Below are 19,237 nucleotides of genomic sequence, written 5' to 3' on the forward strand. Positions count from 1 at the left end.
TGGTCCATTTAGTCATTTTGAAATACTCATGTCAGCATAGCAGGGCATAGGTCATGTTGTAGAGTATTATGTACATTGCTTTGGAAGAGTAGCCTAAACTTTCTGCAAACTAGGATAAAAATTAATAACAAATCCGAATGAGGAATAGTTTGTGGACAAACACATTCTACTAGAGTACACGAATACGGTTTTGGAGCAATCTGATAAGTGAAGCTTGGGGTATGATTATATGATGTATATTTCAGTACATTTGCATGGCTTTCAATGTTACTGGCATGTGAACTGCTGAAGCCCTCTGCCCAGTATGATTTTAGTGAACAGAGATGTTCGCCCTTTTTTATTTGGCAGACTTAGATACAGACTGACACAAAAAAGAGAAATTGATATGATATGATATGCACTATGATCACACAATCTCTAAGTGTTTTCTACAGCTACATGAAAGTGTAAGTTAATTTGTGTTGATGATTAATATACGACATTTGGTAAAGGTTAATGACTGAAAATCTAATTCTCACCTGTGAACATCAGCTATTCTTTGCTGAGGAACATCTGTTTTTGATTCTGTAAACATTCAAGCAGTTACATGGTAATGATATGCAAATTACACCATGTGAATATTAATTAAACGAATTTTAATTAATTTCTCATATGAACTCGAATAAAACCTTCCATCATACTGCATAACTTGTTAATATCTCCCTTGATGTTTTATGACCATGGTACCATTTTTCTGTACATTAGCACCCACCGTGAGGCACATATATAACTTGGTGAGTGACACAAACCAAACCAATGTTGGGAAGTTACCGCAGATATCTGAATATTGATCCTGGTGGGTGCCTGATAATATATTGCCCTGAGGTGCTAATGGCATGAGGACTGATGGTGCTTGTCAAACATACATATTGACTGAAATAATATTGACAATTTGGTAATAATGAGCATTTTACTATACCTTTTACATCATTCCAGTATTTTGTGTCCTCCGATTGTTGTCTAGTGTTTATTGATTCCCGTTTGTAAAGCTGGAAGGCATAAAACAAATTATATATATATATATATATATATATATATATATATATATATATATATATATATATATATATATATATATATATATATATATATATGATGTTTTTTTTCCGGCACAAGAACCGTTCATACATGCACGCCACGACACTTGCTTGCACAGACTGATCTCCCATCAGTGCTTCATGACATTTTTACGAAAATGCCACGCGATAAATCCAGACATGGAAACATGGAAGGCAGTCCAGTGAAATGCTTCCATGTTTCCATGTCTGGATATATTGCGTGGCATTGAGTCGCTAAAGCTTTAGCTATATTCCCAAGAATCGAATGGGGGTTTCTATTGATCAATTTAACAGCTCAGTAACGTAGTTGCTCAAGTCAAATGGCTCAATGTGGATGTCTTACCTAGCGATAAACAAAAAAAAAACTACACCAAAAATAAGTTTAACAGAATAAGTACGGTATGATTTTGGGACAGTGACATAAAAGACACAAAACATCAAGTCATTCTATGAACAATGATGAATTTCCTTCATGACATAACAATTCCATACATTCTTGATCCGAATCAAATCTGTAGTGTAGGGCTATATAGTGAAGACACAAGCTGTTGCTGCAGTCTGAACTCTGTGTTGCAGCGCTGTGGATTCTTTATCGAAAGTTGACTCATATAACAGAACAAAATTTCTGTCAAGTGACAAAATTTGGAAGTGTCTACGGGTGATGTATGAGATATATCATAACACATAGTACTACCAGTACAAAGTAATAATATCTGTTACCTAAGTTTCATACATCCTGCAAACTTCAGATCCTTAGCTCTACACTTTCATTTATATGTCTGGGACATACCATTCTATTATTGGGTGGTGTTAAAATTTGATAAAAAATATTTGTTGTGGTGGCGACATTTTGAAACCTACTTGGAGAGTTTGATTACTTTATTACTTTGTACTTGAAGTAATTTGTGGTATCATTTATTTCCGCATCGATCACTTTAATTTCTTACAATATATCTGTATACATTAATTTCTCACAAGATATCTGTATATATATATATATATATATATATATATATATATATATATATATAGTTAAAATTGATACAACAAGAAAACAGGACTTAGGCGTTACTCAGAGTTTCACGCCACGTGTATTCTCTGTAGCAATCATCAGACGAATGGTTCAACTTGTATCTTAGAATGTTTCCATTGCTTGCTTCTGTTGTTCCGCATGTGGTTCAGTGGGTTCCTGACTCCGTTATGCGTGTTTCCACATCGTGCGCTGGATGGTTCTATTCAAGAGGAGGGGCGTACAGTAAGTGAGGTTACCCACAATCCTCCATGATCTGTACACACGGAGATCTGCACTCACTGAACTGAAGCAAATTTATTCTGTACACAGAACAACTCAGTCCATATTTCAAAATTCTGGCAACATAGTTCTGATCATCATAATTTTCTGGTTTCTCACTGTGGATAATGAGAAGATCAACGCCTTTTCCGCGGAAGAGATAGCAATTTTGTAATTTTGTCAACGTAAATTTTTGACAGCCATACATAATATTTTCAAGGAAACTAAGGGAATTAGTTGCATCTGTGTTGGCAAAAGAAAGCATATTAATTTTTTAATGTTCGTAACAAAGGAAATTTGCATGTCTGACAGATGGTATGATGAGACCATCTTAGTTGCTGATAACTTGATCTTGACAAGTGTGCAATTTTTAGCACCTCAAAACATCAACTTCTCATTCAATTTACTCTTGAATTTTAACATAATCAATAATTTTGGAACATAGTCTTAACAAATAATCCTGAACTTAATTGTAAGTTACAAATCGTTAGAAACTGATAACATTGAAAAAGCCTTTAGCAAAAAATGTCTGAGTGAACAAATCAATTGTGGGTAGCCTCATTTACTGTGGGGCATTATCTGTTCTTATGGCGATACTTTGAGATGAGCTCCGATCGCTTGTTCAGCAGGTGAGGCTTCTCAGCATGTATGATAAACAGGACGAAACGAGACAATAGAGATATGTTCGACGTCACAATTGGGAGTAATGACAGAGCGTAAATTTGTGAACTGATAGGTCTCTACTTTAATACTAAACATCCTTGCACAAAACTACGACAAAACCAAATCGGTCTATACGGACACGACGGCCTCGCTGTCTTTAAAAATATCTCAGGTAACAAGGCAGAGAGAATAAAGAAAGAAATTACATCACTTTTCCATGATATTGGACTGAAAATAACTATCGAGACGACCTTAAAATAGTTAACCAATCGGATCTAACATTGAACTTCTCAGATGGAAAGTATTCTCCATATAGAAAGTCGAACAACCTACCAGTACATACCCTACCGGACAGATGTAAGTTGACCACTTCACGCAGTATTTCGACGGTATTTTATCGTAATTAATTCAGGTAAACATCGTTATCGGACATTATGTACCGCGGGTGGGTTATAATCTTCACGCGAACAATGAACGTGTACTTCGAGCAAACACGACATTGCGTGTACTTCAACACAGTGCGTTGCTTGTGAACAGTAAGTGTGAGCGCCACCTACGGTTCATCATCGTAGACGAGAATTTCTCAGAACCACCTTGCACGTCCCCGATCAAATGACGGATATGGCCGTGTGTGAATAGCGCAGGTTTGAAACGCCAGTGCCGTTGTTGTATTGCAAAGTGTCTTGATTGGCCGATGTAGAACTTAAGAAATACTAGCCCTGCGTACGATGCTGTGTGTTCCGCTACAGCGAATCGCCCGCTCACCCTCTGTGAGCGGGGCTATTAGCTGTAGCGGAACACACAGCATCGTACGCAGGGCTAAAAAAATACGAACTTTTCATACAGGCCTACGTAACATAGACTAATTATTTTGTTTTGTCTATAGTGCATGCCATGCAATGTTCATTGTCATGTTTTCTTGTATTTCTAACAATAGTAACATTGTTTATTTCTTTCAAATAAACTTCAGACTTTTCAAGAAAATCAACCTCGTTTAGCTCTATTGGACGGGTAACAGATTTTCGTTCCATCGGCAACTGATGACGCCGACTGTAGCATGTAGACAGTATAAGCTGTGTGTGAGGTTATTTGTTTCTGAAACGGTATATTGCGTGATATAAATTGCCGAGAAATTCACTCTTTAGACCCCTTTCCTTATAAAAAGCCTCTCATCATAATGATTGAGGAAACGAGGCAAGTTCAAGAAAACACAACACTGGAAACAACCTATTATTTTCATGGGCCCTGTTTTCCAACCTCATCGTCACGTTACGTAGATAGCCCTGCGTACGATGCTGTGTGTTCCTACCACACAGCATCGTACTCAGGGCTAGCGAGAGAGTTGCCGACATAGACGGTTATTTACGAGAAGTGAATAAAAGACTGGCATTTTTGGAAGCGATCGAGTAGCTGAGGTAGGCAGGGATACGACTTGGGCCCAAGAGCGCTGAATTTCGGCAGTAATTTGGCTTTTTACGTCAAGTCCCAAAATTGATTGAAGTCACCGACCCTACGTATGGGTCTTTGCAGGGCTGTGGTGAGCGGGGCGATTAGCTGTAGTGGAACACACAGCATCGTACGCAGGGCTAGTTACGTAGATTGACCAAGGTTTCTAACCATGTGTAGACAACCAACGCACATCGGAAATATCGTCGATAAGATTGTTAACATTCCCCGTGTGTCGTCTTTGTTTGCCTGGGCTAAACTGGTAACGCACCCAACGTAAATTCAGTGTTTTGCCGCATGCCCATAATCCATGATAGCTGACGGATATATCGTTACGTTTCCTCCGACGTCCGCATCGCATGACCTTTTAACTCTCTATTGACGTACTCATTTCAGGGTCAGTCACTCCACATAGAACAGTGCCGAGATGTTTTGAAAGTAGAATTTTATCAACCTACAAACGCGCCCGATTTTATGTTTTCTGGCTGTAAAAACATAGTCACAGTAAGAAATTTGAACTTCAAATTGTATCTCTATCGACAAACTATGTAAAATAGTTTTATGAACGAACCCGATTTTAAGTTTTTCGGCCGTAAAAGAAGCGTCGGAACGATATCAAATTTGAACTTCAGATTACCTACAAACAATGTGAATGGTCTCAGATACGGACCCAATTTAACCACGGTCCCTTAGTTTTCGGTTGTAATAACGCCGGAACGTGAACAGTTTGAACATCGGATTTTACAACTGTAGGGTCATTGTACATTTCTGTCAGTAACGGATCCAATTTTCATTTAACACGATCGTCCTTGAAACGTCTGAACAGGAACAGTTTTGAAAATCGGAAACCTGGGATTTTATCCGTACCGACAATCATAAATAGTGTCAGGAATGAACCGAATCGTAACTTGTTTTGAGCCATTAAAACGTAAGAACGGGAAAAGTTTTCAACATCCATAGCTGGGGGCCGAAGGGGTAATTTCCTAATAATCGCTGGATGTTAGTACGTTTTCTCCTACATCCGCATTACGTAATCTTTAAACTCTAGTGACCTACTTAAATTATTGTTAAGTTATCAGTCACTCCACACAGAACAGTTACGAGATGATCTGAAACACAGTCCCTCTATAGAGGGACTGTGTCTGAAAGTACAATGTAGGACTTTATTGATGACCTACAACGCGCCCGATTGATATTTTTTATTTCTGTCGTGAAAACATAGGAACAGTATGAAATTGAACTTCCAAATTTTATCTGTATCGACAAACTATGTAAAATAGTATTATAAACGGATCCGATTTTAAGTTTTCTAGCCTTAAAATAAACGTCGGAACGATATCAAATTTGAACTTCAGATTAACTGCAAACAATATCAATGGTGTCAGATACGGACCCAATTTAACTTAGTTTTTCGGTTGTAATAACAAATAGTTTTGAACATCGATAAACATTGTGAAAAAGCATCGGGAACGAAACGAATTTTAAAGTTATTTTAGCCATAGCGTGAACGGGAAATGTTTTCAACATCGGATTTATATCTGAATCGGTAGATGTAGACAGACATTTAAATTGTGTCAGAAATGGGCCGTGATTTAGGGAACAGAAGACAACCTCCCTGAGGTCGACGAATGTCCTGAAGGGTAAATAGCTCAAAACAGCGATGAAACTTGCTTGATTGACCCCGCGATGTGACAGTCTTTCTGATGATTGTTACTATATTGCTGCAGATAAACAAGCTTGCGTAAATAAATTAATAAATTAATGCTTGCTTTCCCCAGGGACAACACAAAACGCGTTGGAAATAACATGTTCTCCCAGGTCACTGTGCTCGTCACTGCAGGTCGGCAGTCGATATCGACCAACTATTGTGACTAAACTTAATTCCCCCCTTTGTATGTAGCATGGCAGAGTTTTGGTGAAATAGTTTTTGGTAGCCGGTCACAGACACTTCGTGTTCGTGTCGTCTACATGGACGATCTGCCACATTGACATGCGCACTCCGTACACAAAAGCCCGTGACACGCAACTTCCCATCGCGCGGTGGCTACATCCCCTATAGCCTATGTTACCCTACCGAAATCCGGTTTATATGACATCGACATGCAAGCTGCGATTTCAAAATAATGATCTGCGACTGTCCGGTAGGGTATTCACAAACAGTCCAACCGTCCCACTGTGATCACCAAAACCTACCGTCCGCGATCAGCAAGCGTATATCGGCGCTCTCAAGCAAAGAACAGATCTTCAACAAAGAAGCACCTATCTACAACAACGCGCTCAAGGCCAGTGGCTATGACGAGGAGATAAAATACACAAAGGAAAATGAATTTAAAGGCCAGGCAAGAAGGAAGCGACATCGTAACACCATCTGGTTCGTTCCACCGTTTAGCAAGTGTTGAGACAAACATCGGAAAAATATTCCTCCTCGTCATCGAGAAACACTTTCCCAACAGAATCCAAGCTGTACAAAATCTTCAACACGAAAACTGTCAAGGTCAGTTATAGCAGTATTGGAAACATAGCATATGTAATAAATCACACAACAAGCAGATCTTCAGCGAACACCGCGCTGAGCCTAATAAAGCTGAGGGCAATTCGGGCAAGAAATACATGCCCGCTCGGAAATAAATGCCAAACTAAGAATATTATTTACAATGCCAAGGTATCGACAAATGATGGTAGCAGCAAAAATAACGTCGGCATCTCAGAAAACCCTTTCAAAACCCGCTTTTACAACCACCTACACTCTTTCACCAACGAAAAGTGCAAAACCAGTACAGAACTTTCAAAGCACATATGGAATCTGAAGAACAAAAATATGCAACACTCAACCAGCTGGTCTGTTTTGTGCCATGCTGCTGCTTACTCTAATGCAACAAAGAGATGTAACCTTTGCCTGAAAGAGAAACTGTTCATCATCAATGCTGAGAAGCCTAACCTGCTAAACAAGCGATCGGAGCTCATCTCAAAGTGTCGCCATGAGAACAGATACCTCCTGTCCAACTACCATGCCCCTCCTCTAGGAATAGAACCATCCAGCGCACTATGTGGAAACACGCATAACGGAGTCAGGAACACGCAGAACCACGCGCGGAACAACAGAAGCAAAGCAACGGAAACATTCGAAGATAAGTTGAACCATTCGTCTGATGATCGCTACAGAGAACACATGTAGCCACAGGGTACTCAGTAGCCATTAATGTTAATAAAGAAATATGAAAAATATTATTATTAATAAAGAAATATTAAAAAATATGAAATTATTATTAATAATAAAGAATATGAAAATATGAAAATTGTAATCATCGTCATCATCATCATCATCTTTCAGCATCAAGGGATGCAAATGCTGATCCGTTCAAGTCAGTTTTACTCGCCAAAAAGTTATTATAAGGAAGAGTACTTAGTTGAGGCGGGCGAACTTTGGGAAGAGTACTTTAGTTGAGGCGGGCGAACTTTGTTAAGAATTCAACACTGCCAATGATGCTAAGATGATGATGATGATGATGATGACGATGATTACAATTTTCATATTTTCATATTCTTTATTATTAATAATAATTTCATATTTTTAAATATTTCTTTATTAATAATAATATTTTTCATATTTCTTTATTAACATTAATGGCTACTGAGTACCCTGTGACGTAGCGTAAAACTCTGAGTAACACCTAAGTCCTGTGTTCTACTTGTTATGAATTTTTATATATATATATATATATATATATATATATATATATATATATATATATATATATATATATATATATATATATATATATATAGATATATAGATAGATAGATATAGATATAGATATATCCCAAGTGGAGCGTGGAGTGGGATATAGATAGAAGAAACTTGGGTTACACACACTACCACACCTGGTTGTTAGATTCAACAAGGTAACATCACCAAGCATACTCGTGCATGAGGGGATTAGCCGGCACAAACCATGTAGGTAGACTAATCCCCTGAGAGTGAAAAAAATTACGCATTACCGAATTAACGGCTTATGACTCCCCAGAGAGTAAATAAACCAGCGATGAAGTAGAACAAAAGATCACAATGTTTATGAATATGACATCACCCGTGATATTTGTAGAGCAATCACCGATTGACAGTCATTTCACACCTCAAGTAAGGTATCTTTTCATATGGAAATGATTTCGAACCTACAGCGTTTGTGCCGGGAAATCTCGGCATGGTGATTTTCTCATTTGTAGTGACCCTCGCCCAGGAAAATTTTATATGCTACCAAAAATGCATAAAAAGGATATCCCATTTCGACCGATTATTTCTACCATAAACCATCCTACACAAGGTATTTCTGAGTACATCGACTACCATTTGCAACCATTAGCTGCCAAATTACCACCATATGTCAAAGATACTACCCACTTTTTACAGTTACTTCAGAATTTGGAACAAATCCCTCCCGGAAGTACCATGGCTACTTTCGATGTTGTATCGCTGTACCCAAACACCTATCGAGGAAGGCATTGCGGCATGTCAAAGAGCACTAGATCAAAGAGAAAACAAAACTCCACCAACTTCCACTATAATACGCTTTTTGAAACTTGTTCTATATAACAACAACTTTGTGTTCAACAATCAACATTATTTACAGATTCACGGCACAGTCATGGGCCAGAAAATGGCCCAGGTACGCAATCATTTTCATGGGTGACCTGGAGAGCCTGTTACTTAAGGGGGCATCCAGTACAGTGTGTCAGCCTGGTTTTGACATAGATTTATTGATGACATTTACACTTTATTTACGGCAAACCTGAATTTCATCATAGAATTCTTTAATTGCATCAATTTATTCCACAAAACAATAAAATTCACCATGGAGTACTCTCAAACCTCCATTCCATTATTAGATGTCAGAGTCCACGAGGATGACAATGGCAAAATCATGACAGACTTGTACGAACAACCAACTGATACCCATCAATACTTACATTTTCAGTCATCACACCCCAGACATATGAAACTAGGTGTCACGTACGGCTTGACAATACGCATTTGTCGCATTTGTTCGGAGCCAGAATGGCTTGATACGCGCCTTAACATACTACAACCATCGCTGATTGAACGAAATTACCCTCACAACCTCGTCAAAGAACAAATAAATAGAGCAAACTCGAGGCCGGCTCACCTTCAGTACAAAAACAGACAGGAAGACTGTCGCATCTCACTAGTCACGACATATAATCCCCATCAATCTAACTTGAAATTCATCATGTCCCCGAACCTACCAACACTCAATAAGTCATCAAGATGTAAAGACGCCATACCTAATATGCCCATTGTATCATATCGACGCAATGTTAACCTCAAAGACCTCCTATAATAATTTAATTCTGTTCAACACAGTATCAGTGATATTTCAGTAATTGGCATCATAAAAGTCAACAAACAGGATGACAAACTACGCAAACATTAAGAATCACAATGGATAAAAAAACTTGACACACTGTCCCCAGCCGGTCTAAATATTCGCCCAAAATTTACGTAGCCTCCAATAACGCCCCCTTATACCAGCTTTTTAGTATTTAATGGGACCCCCTGGAATTCAGCGCGCCAATTTCCAGCTGTGGGCGTCGGTCCAGACAGTTTTGACCGTACTCACAGCCACGAGGTTAGTCTCTCTCCTGTCATTTATGTACATTTACAGATTTTCAGATACTTGTAACTCCACATTGCTCGTTTTCCTATACAATTCAACCATTGTAATTTTTACGTTCGTACTTTTCATTGTAGAAAACACCTGAAGAAACTCTAAGTTTAGAGCGAAACATTGTGTTTGAGGTAAAATAAATACGTTTGGAACCTAACAACCAGGTGTGGTATGTGTGTCAACCTACGTTTCTTATATATATATATATATATATATATATATATATATATATATATATATATATATATATAAGAGAGCAACATTGTCCTTCAGAATCTGTCATTTAAAATTCTGCCCTCTTTGAGGCTTGGTCTCAATGAAAACATAATTTACCTGTATCTTGACTTATATATGTAAGTTATCATTCAAACCCACTGCACATGTTAAAAACGTAAAGGTGCGAACCTGGCATCGAGTAATGAGCAGTGAGAAGATAACAAGTAGTGTTTAGGTAGTTAGAATGCTGTCTGAAATCAAAGGGAACATTCTTGGCACATGAAAATCATGAATAAAACATTAAACTATCACAGTACATGCAGTACACTGAAGTATGTTTAAGTTTACTCCCGGGCGCTTTTGTGTTGTACGTATACATGAATAGATTTTGTGTCCAGGTTACTTGATTAAATATTTCTATATATTCATGACAATCATTCTCATCATGCATTATCAGTTTCAAGAGAACCTCAGTGATGGTCAATGTAGCTGACTAAAATTCTACCGGAAGTAGCAGCAGATGACAATAAATTGCCATTGTGTTTACACCCAGATTTCAATGAAATTCTTTTGAACTGTATGTATTACTATTTTTTATATCACGTACTATGACTACACTTGTACACGTAGAAGCACATTCAAATATTATGTGTGCGTTAAAAGTTCAGTTCGGATTGCCAAAAGAGAGCTTTATAAAAATAAATGCCATTGTTATTATATTCTAAAAGAGTAATTGTGTAGCATACTCTCTTATGCTGGTACAAAATTTACTTTAAGTAAATGACACAGACCTAGGGGACATGTGATAGGGCTCTAAATCTATTTTTAATAGTTTTATGGTCTACAATTTATGGGCTTACATGTAACATTATAGAGAGTTATTGTTGTTGTTGTAAATTTGGTTAATTTACGAGTGTCGTTGGTGCAGTTTGGTATTTTTCCCCACACAGAAGTTAAGGGATGGCACCATTTTGAATTTCAAGTATCGGTACATAGGCAGTTGTTTGTTTCTCCGGTATTAATATTTGCGCTGAAACCTTTGATTATATTCTCGAGGCGGTAAGACAATGGTCAGAGGGCTCATTGAGGCAAATTTGAGCAACATTTAAGTCTTTCACTTCAGAGGTGCTGCTACAACAAGAAAACTTACCTTTATCTGGATAATACATATATAAATAATATGTGTATTTTTAAACTTACCCATTTTATACCAAAATAAAGAATAGGTTCTCCAGTATCGTCATGTTCAAACACAACAGTGCCTGTACTTTGGTCTTCAGCACTCGTTGCTTCATGAAGTTTAACCATCATGGCACAGTGATTATCATGTCTACGCAAGCATTTAATGTGTTTACATGCTCCACCGATGACCACAAATGGGCGATTTACCATGATATTGATTATCTTTCCTGGTACCACATCTACATCTCTCGTATAATGAGGAGTACCAGTCTCAGGCTTAGTGAAACCTTCGTTTGCCCATTCTTTGCTTTTGGCCCTTCTGTTCTCACTTTCCACACAGTCTAGAAGCAGGCTTGTTTTCGCAAACTGGCTTTGCAATAGCAAGAACTTTACAAGATATTCCCCAGTTCTTGATTTTTCAGCATAATTGTTGGCAGCAGTAGTTACTGCTAAACTGGAAATTGCAACAGAGGCTACCAAAGCCTGGTACCTGGAAGTTTGTCATAGAATAAATAGGAAGTAGTAAATATAGAATCGATATACACATACAACTTTTGAAGGGATATTCTATAAATTTTCCTCTTGATTTTTGAACTGCACCCAAACTTCCCCAAACAATTGCAACATATTTGAAGTGACCCCTTCTCGTATACAACGTGGCAGAAGGCTGCACAGATTAAGTTTTTGAACATACGGCAAACTACTTGTCACCTTTTCTGGTAATTAAAACATAAAGTCAATAACTTCAACAAATCGGAAAACTGAGGTGATTTCACCTCATCAGCTAAAAAGAAATTATACATGATGAATCTATTTAACGACTTTATTTAATTTCTCGAAAAGATAGTTTAGGTAGCATAAAGAGACTTAGAATTTAGTAAACGTTCTGGTATGGTATGGTATGGATATTTATTATAGTGACATTTGCACTCGCAGCTCTCCGCTGCAACTGAGACAAAATACAAAATGCAAAACTGTAAAAATACAATACGTGCAACCAGCCCACACGGGCTTACAGGTCACTTCAAAGCAGTAAAGTACAATAAATTAGCACTGGTGATACAAAAAAGTTTTCCTGTCAGTATAAGCTGCTTCAACAAAGCGTGCTAACGGTCTACAACAATTTGTGAATAAAAATTTTAACTTTTCACATTTTAACTTGACGTTCTGATTTTTGGAAAGACATGGAGACAGGGTACTCCCTTACTGAGAAGAATTTAAAAGTTTTAGTCAACTTTCAGAAATTTTGTGCATTATTCTACCTTGAAAACTGATAACATCTTTCATTTAGATAGTTAAAATGATAATCATGGTCATTGACAAGAGATGCAAGCCTCGATGAGAAACTGAACACCAGACTTTCGTACACATAATATCAAGGGCATTACACTCACATTTGGTTCGATGTGGCAGGCTACAGTGAGTGTACATTTGACATTTAACAGTTTCTGTGGGCCTTCGTTTGCAATAATCATGATGTCAGGTGCTTTTGAACACATTTTGATGCAATGTCAATCAAATACAAAAGCAAAGTATGTAATGGTTTAAATATTGCAATGAACATACATATATACACCACCAAGCAGCCTGGTACATCAAAATTAGTGAAACAATGCAGCAGAATAAGGTGAAGATGTTCTCTTGTGATAGCGGATTACATGGAATTAATGTAAAATATATTTGGTAATTCATTAATCAGTAATCTTTAAGAAACCATCATATTATTGGCTTGGAGGTCTTTGGATGTGTTTGTGTAATATCCTACCAGCATATAACATTCTGACTCACAGTTACTGACATTTAAGCAAGTTTACAATTTTACTACTTATCATTTTTTTTCCTTAGCGTACTTTTTTGCTTATTCCATTTACAGTTTAGTAGCATGCACCCATACACCAAATATAAAGTTGTAATGTGCAGCGGTTCTCAAGTTTTTGCAATTTGACCAGACATTCAAGAATGAGATATTTTGCATTTTTTTTTTACCAAAGCTACAAATATTGCAATTTTTGTCACAATTTACACATACTGAATTAAATTTACCCCTGGAAACATTCGTACAAAGTTTCAAAACAGTTTCAGAACAGTTTATTGATAGAAAATGATTTTTGACCAGAAATGAGAAAAATTGCCCCGAAAACACAATTATGAATAGTGAATTGACATAAAATAATACTTAAAGCACATAATATATTAATGTTTGCAAATAGAATGCTACTATAGACACATATTATAGTGTTTGATTATAAAATAAATAGTAAATAAACTTAAAATAATACTAGAAGCAGATAATATATTTATGTTTACAAATAAAATAATACTGTACACACATAAAATTATAGTGTTTGAACATAAAATAATAGTGAATTAGCCTAAAATAATACTTTATGCACATAATATCTTAATGTTTGCTCATGAAATAATGCCTGATCTACATAAAAATATAGTGTCGGCACATAAAATAATTTTCCTTGGTTATAAAATAATTATGTACCCTCCTAATATACTACTATCTAAAAACTTAAGTCAGCTGAGGCTTTCCATAATATACTAATATACTACTATCTAAAAACTTAAGTCAGCTGTGGCTTTCCATAATACAGCTTTTCTTTGGTATATAATACATATTCCATTTGTGAGCTTAAAGGCTGTGGGCTGACCGAGCCTATTATTTCAAATTTTGTTCACGGATTTTCAATGTAATTCAAATTAGCCAAAACAATTACTTCCCACGCTGAAGAAAATGTATATTTTTACCTAAAAGATGTGTATGTATGAATGGAATTTCATTGAAAAATGAAAAATATATAATGTAGGCTTATAGATACCATACATTATATATAATCGCAGAGGATTGACCAACAAGTTTTTTCTAGGTGAATGGCAGTAGTTAACCAATCACATAGTTCGATAAATAGTATTCTTATGTCATGTTGCCAACATAAAAGAAGAGCAAACCAAAGTCTACACTGACCACGCTCGGTACAAATTAATGAAATATGCTGTGATTTTGCAAAGCTCTGATTGGTTAGAGCAGCACAGTGTAACGCATTTGGATGAAAAAGCAGGATATCAGACCGGCGTTAACCTTGGATGATATCCTTATCTTAGGGATAACATGCTGTTTAGCTAATGCAGAGAAACGGAGCGAGAGGGGCAAGTTATATAAAATGCTTGCCTCGAGGGAACTGACAGGACTGATTATTGCAATCTTAAATAATAACAGCAAATATCTCTTGTAAAGTCATCCGTAAGGTCAAACATAGGCACCAGGACTTTTTTTATCGGTCCATCATCCAACAGGCGTTAGCCCAATTACAGGATGAGGTATGCATAACACACTAACCCCCCAATGGAGCACTGAGGAGTAAAGTGCCTTGCTCAAGGGCACAACACCATGCTAGAGTCTTGAACTAACCGTCCTCTGACAGTGAGTCCATTGCTCTGGACCTACTGGGTCTTGAACCGGGTCTCGAACTTACAATCCTCCGATAGTGAGTCCGTTACCCTAACCACTTTGCCACGGTGCCTCCACCGTGACAATTTCGACAGCAAAGAAAACAGGTATTAACATACTGCTACCAATATATATTTTATGTAAGGAAAGACATCAAAAGTTCACTATATGACAGTGTCAATGACACTGTACTCCCATTTGATGTTTCGCTGAAGTAAATATTTACTAGATGGATGTGCAAATGGGGAAGTCATAGAAGTGCCCAACATGTGAATTGCACCATTGGAACTTTGTGCTTCCTGATTGCACATTGGTACAGTTTATGTATTGTATATTTTTGTTATGGAACTTTTTTACATCAGAATTGCGAGTTGTGCTAGGTGGCTCATAAAGCGTTGACATCAGTATAGTTGATTAAAAAGGGACTGTCACTGCAAGCACAGAGGATGTCACTAAGCCTTCAGAAAGATGTCAATCAGACAGAATATATTGGTCCTAGTGTTTCCCCCGAGAAATTTATTCATGATTTGAACAACAAATGAATTGCTCACAAAAAATAAATTGACGGCATGTATAACACATCTCTCGGTATTGTAAAATGAAACTTACTAAAGGAAAAATTGTATATATTTACCATGTTTAAATATGAGGTAAATCATATGAAGACATGGCCTGAGCTATCAGAAATACTGATATATATATATATATATATATATATATATATATATATATATATATATATATATATATATATATATATATATATATATATATATATATATATATATATATAGACACTCAGATGTAGTTGTGTTTTTTTCAATTAGTTTCTACTTTAAATTTCACGGTACACAACACTGGGGAACCTGTCATATTTTTCAATATCATGTTTCTAGTTACATATTTACGGTTCCTTAAAACAACTCTTTCGAGAGATCAACCAGTGTAAATCTGAGGTCTCATTCGGGGAAGATAGAGGCCAACAGGACGGTGCACGTCAAACCAACTTGAACTGATCCGTTAGCTCAGTTGGTAGAGCATCCAAACTGAATTCTGGGGACGTGGGTTCAAGTCCTACATGGGTCATTTTTTCAAGCCCCAAAATTTGTTGTGCAGAGACACTCAGATGTAGTTGTGTGTTTTTCAATTAAGTTTCTAATATATATATATATATATATATATATATATATATATATATATATATATATATATATATATATATATATATATATATATATATATATATATATATATATATATATATATATATATATCCGACAGATGCATCATGCCATGGGAAGATGGCTGCTGTTGCATGTCGCATGTTTTGCTTGTGTTGATGTGAAGACTGGGTTATATCTTGGGCTCAGATTTGCATAAAACTGACTGGGAAAAACACGCACCATTATGAATACAACCATCTTCCACATCGACAATCCATATTTTTCCTGATTTCAGAGTCTGTTTTATGGGTATAGTCACAGAGTCATCTATTAAACATTCTTGGTAGTGCATATACCACAGGAGTAAGATCTGTCGGAATATTCACAACTTGACCTGATAGTGACCTTTGTCCTCCACAAGGCAAATGACAAAAAATCTATTAAGGAATCCTTTTCCCATTCCCTGCTAAGTTCACATTTCACCATCAGATCAAGTTTTTTAAAACTAATGAAGCAAAACATGTCTCATATGGTGCATTTTAAGAAAGACTTGAAGATATGAAGGTTTGTACTGTGGCATTTTTTAATATAACCTATTTTGTAACAACGTACGCAAAATGTAATATGGGTATCAGCATTTTGTAATTAAATGGTCTACGTATTTGTAATAATGGTATCAGCATTTTGTAATAAAATATTGTTTACGCGATTTGTAATAAGGGTATCAGCGTTTTGTAATAAAACGCGTTTTGTAACATTAGTTAACGCATTTTGTAATAATTATAAACATCCGCTGATATTGTATGTATTTCAAAATGCTTTGTGGTTTCTGAATACGTAAAAATGTAATAGCATATAATGATGTCGAGATTATATCTCACTACCAGTGCTAGGTTATCATAATAACGCCATATAAAGGGGTCTGAGTTGACAGTCAAAATGCAATTGAAGACAGAATGAGATTTATTGTATGCGATTTATAATTGAGAAAACAAACTGAGAAAGTTTAAGTAGGTTTTACATACAGTACTGTACTTTGAAAAGACAATATACTGCAGACCTTTCTGCATTTTTTTCTCTTCAATGTTACTGTTGGTGGATGGAAAGAGGAAGGCTTGGAGATGACATGCAGAGCTCAGAATATGAAAAAAGACAGCGACATCACCAACATTGACAGTTTTGTGTTCTAAGACCTAATTTTATTATATAATTTTATTATACTAATGAAGTACATGCCACAAAGCCCACCTTACCTAGAAATGGTTCCCTTGTGACATTTTGAGGGATTTAGTCTGATTTTTAGGGCTTTGCTACATTATTTTACTTTTTTTACTAAAAAAAAGCAATACAAATTGTTTTTGGTTACAATAAAATTGTGTATTATCATGTTTTTGCATGTATATTGGATGAAGTTTGCAAAACTCGAATAATCAAATTCTGAGTTTTGCAAAATGATTGTAATGTTAGTGTACACTGTGATTTGAAGGAAGCTTTTATTGGGTTCATAAAAATGATGTTACAAGCATTTTCCTGGAACCATCAGTTGTGGACAACAGAATCTAATATACATTTAGACATAATTGAGAAATGGGAAGTGATAAATTCTTTAAAATGTCGTCAGAAAGAGAAGCAATATGTGGAAATCAGTATATATTTTTAATGAGGTCATGTGCCCAGTATTTGCATATTTTGGGGGCAATTGAAATACTACAATTCCAAAAATATCTTGTAATTGTGGACAAAGTTTGATAAATCCAATAGTCAGATGTTATAAAATAGGATACCTTGACCTGTCTGACCCCTATTCAAGGGCGCTGTGTGTAATTCTTCACTTATGAGTGAAGACAAGAAAATCTGTGTAAGGTTTATCAAAGTCTATGGTCATGAGACTATAAAATATAATTTAGCATCGGGATATGATACAACATAGACTATCTTTTACTGAAAAATTGGAAAACGTAAAAATAATGATAGATTTATGTTGTTGGCGGCCATTTTGACTACCTTATTAGGTCATATGACCAGTATTAGCATATTTTTGGGACAAGTGTGTCATTTTCATTCAAAATATACATTCTTACTGTGGAAAATATTTCATAATATTAGGTGCTGGATGTTATGTTATATTATGCTTTGACCGACCTAACACTTATACAGGGCCTTTGTTTACATTGCACTTAGCAGGTCAAAATGATACAAAATATCAGTGTTTTTTTTCAGATTTTTTGTCACAATTTCATTTCTGTCCATGCTGACGTTATAGAAAACAGGTTTGGTGATGAAAAATGATGAATTAATGAGGAATTCCTATGAAATAAAGAAATGTGTTGAAAAAATACAATATTTTATATGTTGGTGGCCATTTTGAATACTTAATGAGTTCATGTGACAATAATTTGCTTATTTTTGGGACAAGTATTTTACAGTGATTCAAATGTATAATTTAATTGTTAATTAAGAAGTAAGACGTAATGCTAGATGGTAATTCCAAATGTCAACTCCACCCAGGGCCTTGGGTGCAAAAGGTTAAAGTGGAAAATAAACGTACAAAAGGTTGCAGTATTCTAAGCAATTTCTATGTTTGATATGTGTTTCTCTTAAGTTGATTGTCGATCCTTTACGGTAATAAGATGGGAGCGGCACGTTAATATGTCAATACTGACAGCTGATATTTATCAAAATATACTGAAACAAGTCATTGACAATGACATAATCCCCACTCGTAATAGGAGTATTAGTCTTGATGGGGCAGGGAAATGTGGTCATTAAAGGCCAGGGACTTGATACCCGGGATCAAGTTAATGCCGTTCACCTTTGACATTCACGGGCGGGATCGAATGTTTATGTCTTTGTAAATTACGGTCACGATTAGTGTGCACAGGAGGTTGTAAACATGCCAATGTGTTGACATGCAAACAACAGATTATACGTAACTGAATATAACGGCGAGACCAGTACACTGGGAAACAACGTTTCTCGAAGCCCGCGATGCTTGTAGCAATGATCAGGTGTACTTCAACAGTAATGACAAAGGTACA

General features: G+C 36.2%; 1 protein-coding gene across 1 annotated transcript in view; it reads right to left on the reverse strand.

The window, feature by feature from the left end:
* Nucleotides 1-740: 740 nt before the first annotated feature.
* Nucleotides 741-19,237, reverse strand: part of LOC139129153 (uncharacterized) — a 48,481-nt gene continuing 29,984 nt past the window's right edge. Inside the window, exons 5-7 of the mRNA XM_070694800.1 lie at nucleotides 11,598-12,069; nucleotides 959-1,028; nucleotides 741-769 (exon numbers count right to left, since the gene is read on the reverse strand). Of these exons, the coding sequence (XP_070550901.1) occupies nucleotides 741-769; nucleotides 959-1,028; nucleotides 11,598-12,069 (571 nt within the window). The remainder of the gene's footprint in view (nucleotides 770-958; nucleotides 1,029-11,597; nucleotides 12,070-19,237) is intronic.

This window comes from Ptychodera flava, unplaced genomic scaffold (genome assembly GCF_041260155.1).
Source record: "Ptychodera flava strain L36383 unplaced genomic scaffold, AS_Pfla_20210202 Scaffold_95__1_contigs__length_380228_pilon, whole genome shotgun sequence".
NCBI classification, from domain to species: domain Eukaryota; kingdom Metazoa; phylum Hemichordata; class Enteropneusta; family Ptychoderidae; genus Ptychodera; species Ptychodera flava.